This window comes from Vombatus ursinus, unplaced genomic scaffold (assembly GCF_900497805.2).
Source record: "Vombatus ursinus unplaced genomic scaffold, bare-nosed wombat genome assembly UNPS02011369.1, whole genome shotgun sequence".
Lineage (NCBI taxonomy): Eukaryota > Metazoa > Chordata > Mammalia > Diprotodontia > Vombatidae > Vombatus > Vombatus ursinus.
The window spans coordinates 3,988,871-3,997,785 of NW_020951147.1; the positions used below are offsets into that span (position 1 = coordinate 3,988,871).

The 8,915-nt window shown below is 53.3% G+C and overlaps 1 protein-coding gene across 1 annotated transcript in view; it reads right to left on the reverse strand.

The window, feature by feature from the left end:
* SYT12 (synaptotagmin 12) overlaps nt 1-8,915 on the reverse strand; it is a 15,225-nt gene that overhangs the window by 3,718 nt on the left and 2,592 nt on the right. The window contains exons 4-5 of the mRNA XM_027856118.1: nt 2,293-2,508; nt 1,418-1,538 (exon numbers count right to left, since the gene is read on the reverse strand). Of these exons, the coding sequence (XP_027711919.1) occupies nt 1,418-1,538; nt 2,293-2,508 (337 nt within the window). The remainder of the gene's footprint in view (nt 1-1,417; nt 1,539-2,292; nt 2,509-8,915) is intronic.

The window sequence follows — 8,915 nt, forward strand, 5'->3', positions numbered from 1 at the left end:
GCTGGGCACGGACGGGCAGCGGCGCCCCCTCCCCATCAGCGCAGGCTCCCTGTGGAGCTGCGGCTCCGCAGAAATACGTGGGGGCGGGGGAGCACAGCGGGCTCGGTTGTCAGGCAGCCTCGATTTCTATTGGCTGGGACGCTGTCTCCAGGCCCTCAGCCAGCCAATGGGAGCCAGACACATGGATTCCAGCTGCATCCTCTTCTCCCCCCTCCCTCCCTCTGCTGGGGCAGCCAGGTAGGCTGCCTGGAGACAAAGCTGGGAGGGGGAGTGAGCTCCCACCTACGTAGTAGGTGCTTCACTGTGGACCCAGCCGTGATGAAGGCAGAGAGCGGGGCAGAGCCCCTCGGCCTCGGCCTGCCTTTGTAGCTTTACATCCCGGCGACCCAGGGCAAGCCGGGCAACCTCCCAGAGCCTCAGTTTCCCCGTTCAATCCGGAAACGTTTGTCAAGCCTCAGGCCGGGCGCTGATAAGTGGGGACCCCAGCTGTGCTGGGAGGGCAGCTGGTTATTTTGTAATTAATAACAGGAACCAGCTTTTCTATCTCCAGTGATCCTCACAACCACCCTGGGGGCGGGGAGGGGCTGTTATCATCCCCATTTTACCGAGGAGAAAACTAGAGGCAAACAGGTGGAATGACTGGCCTCAGGTCAAGCAGCAAAATAAGTGTCAGAGGCTGGATTTGAACCCAAGGCTTCCTGATGCCCAAGTCCAGCCGCCTCCCCACTCCACCTAAAAGCCCTGGCAGGCCAGTGTGACCACAACAGAGAGTGCATTCAGTGCAACAGGGAAAAAGACTGGAAACGTCCCTCAGTGGAAGCCAGATGGTGGAGGGCTGAAAATGCCCCAGACTGGGGAAGCTTTTTCCTATCCTAGAGGCAGACATTGATGATGGGTGGCTAAGGCTGGGGGTGTTTGGACCTAAGCCTCAGGGAAATCCTTCCAGAAACTACAGAGAAGAGCTTGGAGTTGAGGCCGGGAGACCCATTAGGACGCGATTGCGCGGTAGGGGGAGGGCGACTCATCTGTCGGGGTGAACCCTGGACTGGAAGCCTCCCCCAAGTGCCTCCTGAAGCTAAGGAGCCCTTTGGAAACCCAGCAGTCAGTCAATCCACTTGGCTCTGGGGTGGGTGAAGTTCAAGGCTGTTAAGAGCTATGACTTCACATCTTGCTCTTGTCACTCAAGAAACCTCTATCTGCTGCCTAAGGAAACCTGTCCCTTTAGCAGAGAACAGAGCCTCAACGGTCAGGAGGTGGCATGAATCCACTGGGCTTCCCTCCATGCCTGGCCGCTGCCTGGCCTGCCCTCTGAGCAGACTGTTGCATTTTGGTCCCCAAAGAGGTGGGCCCTTAACCCTTTGCTTTGATAGGACCGGGCAGGCACGGAGGCTCTGCCTTGGGCAGGCCAAGCACTCACCAGCAGTCGCCTTTTCATTGGTCCAGACAAGGTTCTTGGCCTTCACCACCACCACAGTGAGTCGCTCTGCGGTGGGCAGGTAGCTCAGAGAGAGCAAGATTTCACCCACCGAATCGGAGACCTGGAAACACACAGAGCGTCCTGATGGGCCTGGGAGGCTTCATTTTCAAAGGCCGTTTGGAGTTTCCCTCTGGGAGATCCTGCGCCTGGCAGCCCTCAGGTGGGGCACGCCCCACAGGGCCTAGTATATCCAGCCAGAGCACAGCATCCTCCCCAGCTCCAACAAGGCAGGGAAAGCCTGAATGAATGAACGAGGCGCGGTGTGTTCTTACAGAAATGCCGTTTGATTGCTTAGGGATCTAACCAGTGATGTGAACTAGCCAACAGAGAGGTCTAGTGGTCTGCTTTTAGAGAGTAGATAGAAATAGCTGCTGTTGATAGAGGCTTTCAAAGCACTCATTGGATCCTTGCAACCCTGGGAAGGAGGTGCTGTTATTATCCTGTTTACTGATGAGGAAACTGAGTCTGAGCAGTTGACTTGCCTAGGGTCACTCAGCTCAGGAGCATTTGGGAGCAGGTTTTCAAAGTCAGCTCTCTTAACTGCGGGTCGCCCGGCTGCAGAAAGCAGTTCATGTGTTGTAAACAGGCCCTTTCTTCCTCAATAGCTTCAAAATTTTGCGCCCCGCCTCCCTCCCAGGCTTCTGTGGATGGTGGAGGATGCTCTGGGAGGCAGCTCCTCTGGGCTGACCCTTGAAGCTCTGGGAGGAAACCCTTTCTGGGCACTCAGATTCTCAACTCTTCCGCCATTGGGCCCCCACCCTCACCCCTCTCACGCCCAAGGCCCAGGCCTGCCCGCCTGCCGGAAAGCCCCTCACCTTGTTGACATCCTGCAGGTAGAGCCAGCCACAGAAGGGCTGCTGGGGCAGCTCTAGGACAGACAGCTTCAAGTCAACCACGCCAGTCATGACGTTGCGGTCATCGTCATCAATGCCATAGACAGAAAAGCGCAAGCTGCTTTCCTCCAGGACGGAGGGGTCCACCGTGATGGAAAACTTCTCATCAAAGAAAATGGAGTATGCAGTGCGCTGGATCTACAGAGAGTCAGGAAGAAAGCAGAAGTGAGCTCCAGCACCGCCCTGGGAGCCCCATTTTACAGATGACGAAACCAAAACTCTGAGGGGATAGTGACTCGAGTAGGGCTGTGTGTTTGCTAGGGGTCAGAGGTGGAATCTGAACTCGGGTGTCCCTGACTCCAAGTCCAATACCCACTGGGTAATAGGAGCACAGGTCATAGGAGCGAGATCCAGTCCCATGCCCTCCTCATACAGGAGGACTTGGGAGCCAGGGCACTGAAGGGACTTGCCATGGTAGGAAGCTTACACCACACTGCCTCTCAGATGGGGAGGGAGAAGCGGACATCCTGGATCTGAAGGTCGAGGGTCTGGTTTGGGAGCTGCCCGGGCACTTAGCGAAAGTGAATGAAGGGATACCGATGCAAAAGCAGAACTGACCCTGCCCCAGGACCTGACATTCTAATAGGAAAGGGATCAGTGGCCAGGGGAAGGCTAGCCTGTCCGAGAAGAGACGAGGGAATGGCAAGGCAAGCCGCTGGGGAAATAAATATCTCCTTCCAGAAGCTCAGTAACTGAAAAAAGTCTGCAGAATGGAAGAGTTAGATTGAATGAGCTCTCTCAGGTCAGATCCTGCCCTTAGCTTGGCACATAGTAGATGCTTCACCCAGGCTTGGTAACTGCCTTGACCTGCCAAAAAGCAAGGTCCCCTCGGGAGCTAAATCCCGTGCTCCCTACTGTTAATCAGATTCTGCCTGATTCAGAGTTCAGGGAAGACCGGAGTTGAGGGGGCTTGAACGAAGGTGGCCATGATGTGAATGGAGAAGAGAGATGTGGAGGGTGGACTGACCGATTGGATATAAAGGGTGAGGGAGGGGAAGAGTCAGAGTTGACTGCAAGGTGGCAAAGAGGTCACTGGATGGATGGATGGTAGTGATCTTTTTTTTTGCTAGGCAATGGGGTTAAGTGACTTGCCCAGGGTCACACAGCTAGTAAGTGTCAAGTGTTTGGTCTGAGGCCGGATTTGAACTCAGGTCCTCCTGAATCCAGGGCCGGTGCTCTATCCACTGCGCCACCTAGCTGCCCCGATGGTAGTGATCTTAACAGAAATCAGGAGAGCCTTGAATGCCAGGAAAGTCCTTTGGACATTCCTCTGCTGCCAGCTGTAGGGAGCTGTTGAAGATTTTTGACATGTCCAGACCTTTCCCCATTGCAGGGTGAATTGCAAAGTGTTACATAGATGCGGTTGTGGTGGTCCCCCTGCAAGGGAATGGAGGCCAGTCTTTATCAGCTCCTTCCCTCCTGCTCTCTGTTCCCAACTATCCCAACCTCAGATGGGACCATGGTGACGAATGGTGGCCAGCCCACTCTGCTAGAAGGACTAGACCAGGGCTTCTTCACCTCTCTGGTTTTCTGGACCCCCTCTCAAAAGAAGGTCTTTGAATAACTGAAGGAAATGCTAAGTTTCAGCTCGAGCTTGGTGAAAGTCAAGAATTCCTTCCCCCTACCTCGCCCCGAATCTTGTCTGCTGAATGAGGCAAGTCTTTCTCCACACCCAGCTCTTGTGATGCTTGGAGACAGCCCGCAGAGTGGACACGACGTCCGCCCTGGGTCTCCTCGCCTGCCAGCCCTTCCCCATCCTGGCTGTCTCCCCTGGATGCTCTGCCACTGATCGCCGTCACCCAGGCCGCCCCACGAGGACACGGGACGTGCTGACATCTAGGTCGAGCCCCACGCGGAGCCAGATCACGGGATTCCCTTCGGCTGCCTCAGTCTCATCCAGTTTGACTCAGACGGAGTGAATGAATGAGAAGCGTTGTGCTGAGCACAGTCCCTCCCTGTTCCGAGCTGCAGTCCTCTCACTTTGCCAGGCCTCTTCTCCCCTCCAAGAGAGCTTTACTAACCTCTCCTTCGTGTTTGGACTTGGCTGGCCGTCCTCCGTTCGTCCAGAGCCTTTGTTCTGGGCCACACCTAGACTTTTGGCCCCTGCTCTGGCTTCCCTCTTTTGGGCACGTTTTCAGAGAGCCTCCTATGCATCCACACCATTCTCTTCAGACAACACCCTCTTTCTCTCTCATTAGGAATTTCTTGTAGTGCCTTGAGAGCAGGATCTTCCCTCCTTCCTGGCCTGACTTCCTCTGTAAAGAACTGGCCATGGGGTCCTACCCGTCCCTGAACCTGGGTCCCTGTCACATTTTGCTCCATTTTCCTCTCTTCTGACCCAGCTGGGAGGAAGGGGTCATTTTCCCTCAAGACTTGTTCTGAGCCTTTCCACCCTAGCAACTTCTCCAAAATCAGATCCAGAACTCCCTAGTTGGTTTTTCTGCTTTTGAAGGATGAAACTATCATGAAGCCAAACCATGAAATTCTTAGCTTCTGTGTTTGGGGCAGAAGTCCAGACAGTGGCAACCCTTCCCACACGATGCTGATTGGCTCATCACAACTATAGCCTGACTGTCTCAGATTTATCATCTGATCCCTGAATACATCATTTTATTCCTCCTTCCAGCCAGGCAGTCCACAGTCTACTCCAGTGACATTTCTATATCTGACTCCATTGATCTTCCAATCCAATGAACTACTAATGAATTATTAAGCACCTACTATGTGCTAGGCACTGTGCTGAGTACTGGGGATTTTCTTGGAAAAGATCCTGGAGCGGTTTGCCATTTCCTTCTCCAGTTCATTTTATAGATGAGGAACTGAGGCAAACAGGGTGAAGTGACATGCTCGGGGTCACACCACTACAAAGAATCTGAGACTAGATTTGAACTCAGGAAGACGAGGCTTCCTGATTCCAGGTGTGATGCTCTTTCTACTACAGCGCCACCTAGCTGCCTTACAACAACAAAATGTTCTAGGCATTGTACTAAGTGCTGGGAATACAGTTAATAAAAAGAAAGGCAGCTCCTGCCCTCAAGGAGCTTACAGTCTGAAGGGGAAACAACACACAAAAAGATGGAGAACACCAAAGGGTGCCTGGTCCGGGGCACCTTCTCCCTTGGAGCTGAAATCGGGCAGAGTACCAAATGCAATGTGGAGTAACCTTTAGCCTGGACATTTAACTCTTAACACTTTCTTATTTCCTCCCTCTGCTTTGATTTAATTCAATTAAATAAGACATGACTGAGCACCTACTATGTGCCGGGCACAATTGAGGACAAACACCAAAGCGCCTGTCCTCAGGGAGCTTACTTTCTAGTGATCCCTGGACTTCCTCCTAGGGGTCCGTAATGATCATCTCCCAGTACAGATGTCTGTCCAGCCCCATATTCCAGTGGCGGGTCTCAGCGATACACACATATGAGGCCGGCTTCGCCGCCCCTCCTTGCTCCACACCCACTCATTGTGCATAACTAGCCTGGGCCATGCCTTTCACTGCTGGCTACCCTCTTGGAACTGCCTTCTGGGAATCTCTGGGTGTCTCAGCTGCTCTGTCTTCCTCCCTTACAGCCTCTCTCTGTGGAACAGACCTTGGTGGGTGAACATGAAGCGGCCTTCTCCTTCCCCTCCCCTTCTCAATGGAAGCCATCCATTAAAGTTGCAGGATGCCAGGTAAGTACATATTTGCACACGTGTCTATAGAAGCTGAAGAAAATGAGAAGGGAAAGAGCTTGACCCTGGTGGTGCCATGGCCAGCAAGGGCTGGAGCTGGCCCCAGAGGCTGAGTGTCCTCTGTCCCCGGGCCACAGGCGGCTTCTCTCTTGGCCCACCCAAGGTCAAGGAGCTTCCTGGGCCTCCCCTTCCTCCCCCTGACCCTCACAACAACTGGGGCCTTCTAGGAACATTGTTTGTCAGCCCTTCCAGGATAGGGCATCTACAAACTTAGGGGTCATCTAGGTGATCCAATGAACTGTTCAGCAGATTGGCCCCAAAGTCCAATCCCTTGGGCCCTCCCCTGGGGACCTGTTCACCAGCTGGAAAGGACCTTGTAGACCTCCACTCAGTCCAAGCACCTTGTTTTACCCTGAGGCCCAGGAGGGACTGATGGGCCCCTCACCACCCCCATCCTGTTCTGTCCTCACCTCCCTTCCTGTCCGCCAGAAGAGCGTCAGAGACTTGAAATCTGGGTGAACTGTCTCGACAAAGTTGCCCTAGTCTGTAAGTCTAGACAACATTCAAAAAGGAAATGAGGGCATGCGCCATGCTGGTGTCTGGCAGTTCTCTGATCAGTGCCCACGTCAGAAAGCATTTATTAAGCACCTTCTGCATCCCAGGCACTCTGCAAAGTGCTAGCAATGTTAAAGAGACACAAATAGCCCCTGCCCTCAAGAAGTTCACAGTCTAATGATTCATCAGATAGCCTAGCATTTGGCCAGGTATCAAAACCCTGGTTCAACTTAATGTTGAACTGGGTGACCTTTGGCCAGTCCCATAACTTCTCTGCGGCCTCAGTTTCCTCCCTTCCAGCCCTAAGAACGACAGTCCTCAAGTGCCCTGGCTTCCAGTGGTTGGACTCTATTCTCTTCCCCTTGCTGAAGCCTGGGGTAACCCTGCCTGGCAGTGCTCCTGGGCTCTGTCCTCATTTTTCATCATCTCTCCCTGATTCAACCATAGCTCAGAATGAGCTTGCGCTCCTCAGATTTTTCACTCACAGCACTGACAGGACCTCTCCTTGGTCCTGACCATATTCAACTTGTAATCCTACTTTCCTATAATAAGAATAATAACAGCAGCATTTACGTAGCACCTGCTATGTGCCAGGCACTGTGCTATGTGCTTTATAAATATTATCTCATCTTCACAACACCCCTGTGTGGTGCTATTATTATCTATATCTTATAGTTGGGGAAACTGAGGCAAAGTGATTTGCCTAGGGTCACATCCCTAGTCACTGTCTGAGGCTGGATTTGAACTCAGGGCTTCCTGGCTCCAAGCCCAGTGCTCTATACACTGTGGCGCCCCCCCCAATGTATTCTCATGAGATCATAAGCTTCTTGGTGAAGGTTGGACTGTTTAATGTTTAATGTTTAAACTCCTACTGTGTACTAGGTGCTGTGTCAGGTACAGAGGATACAAAACAAACCAAAAAAGAAACTGGCTCTGCCTTCGAGGACCTTACGGCCTAAAATGGGTACAAAAAGAAGTATCTACGGGTAACATGGAGAGGGAGAGCACCCAGATGGTGTCCGAAGGGCTCTGGGACGAAGGGCTCTGCCTCCTAAAGCCTCACCTGCCTCATCTGTGAAATGGGGAGAAAGCACCTCCCTCTTTGCCATAGAAGTGTGAACTTCATAATTAGTCAGGCGTTAGCCACATGCTGACCTGTACTTTTCCTTACAGGTTTGGGGATGGTCTCTCTCCTCAGGTAGCCAGCGAGCCTCCTGGACAGAGGAAAATGTCCTTCACCCTTTCTTCCCACAGCCCTCGCCCAACCCTGGGCCCCCAGCCGGCAATCACTGCTAAAGACTCGCCAGGCAGAGGATCCCTGGAAGGTCTGGCTTCTTGTCCCAAGGGCTGGGTGACTGAACAAGGGACCTCTGTGTAGTAATGCCTGCCCTGGGCCTCTCTCTGCTCTCCATCCCTAGGGCCGAGACCAAGCAGCAGAGGAGGATGCTGATCACATACGCTCCCCTGGGCTGCCAGCGCCCACCCTGCTCAGACTTGCCAAGGCCAATGTCAGCTCCCTCCTGGGGGCCTCCCCCGGCCTGGATCTGAGCCACAGAGCCATAGGAGCTGTCTTTGGAACTGGTGCCAAACCACGCACAAGGAGGAGTGACCAGGACTGAAAGGGTCAGGGGACATCTGGTCCTTCCTGTGGGACCAGGCGGGGTGGACAAGGGGACTGAAGTCCTACCCCTAGGGAGACCCCCGGAGGGTGCCGCCCACCTATGGACGTGAGGAGGGAGGAGGGAGATGGGTCAGGACCCTCCATAGGCAAAATGGCGGGTGCAGTGGGATGTCTTCCTTGCCCCCAGCTCTTTTGGCACCTAACCCATCCCTTGGGGGGGCCTATCCTCCCCCACCTACACCTAGGCAAACTTCATTTCCCTTTCAGGGTCTTGGCATCTTCCTCCAGAGAATGAGGAGGTCGGATCAGATGATCTGCTGCAGTCCCCTTCAATCCTGACGTTCTGGACTCTGTGTTCTCCGTGCTTCCCAGCTCTTAACGGCCTGCTGTCTTGTGTTCTAAGATCCTCTCCTGGTTCTGACATTCTGTGTTCTAAGGACCTTCTCACCTCTGACACTGTGTTTGAAGGTGACATTCTGTGTACTAAGGGCCCTCCCAGGCCTGATATTCTGTATTCTAGGGTCCATCCTAGTCCTGACAGTCTGTCTTTTAAGAGCCCTCCAAACCCTGACATTCTGTATACTAAGGTGACATTCTATGTTCTAAGGTCCCTCCCACCTCTGACAACTGTGTTCAAAGGTGACATTCTGTGTTCTAAGGGCCCTCCTAGAGTTGACATGCTATGTTCTAAGGTGAC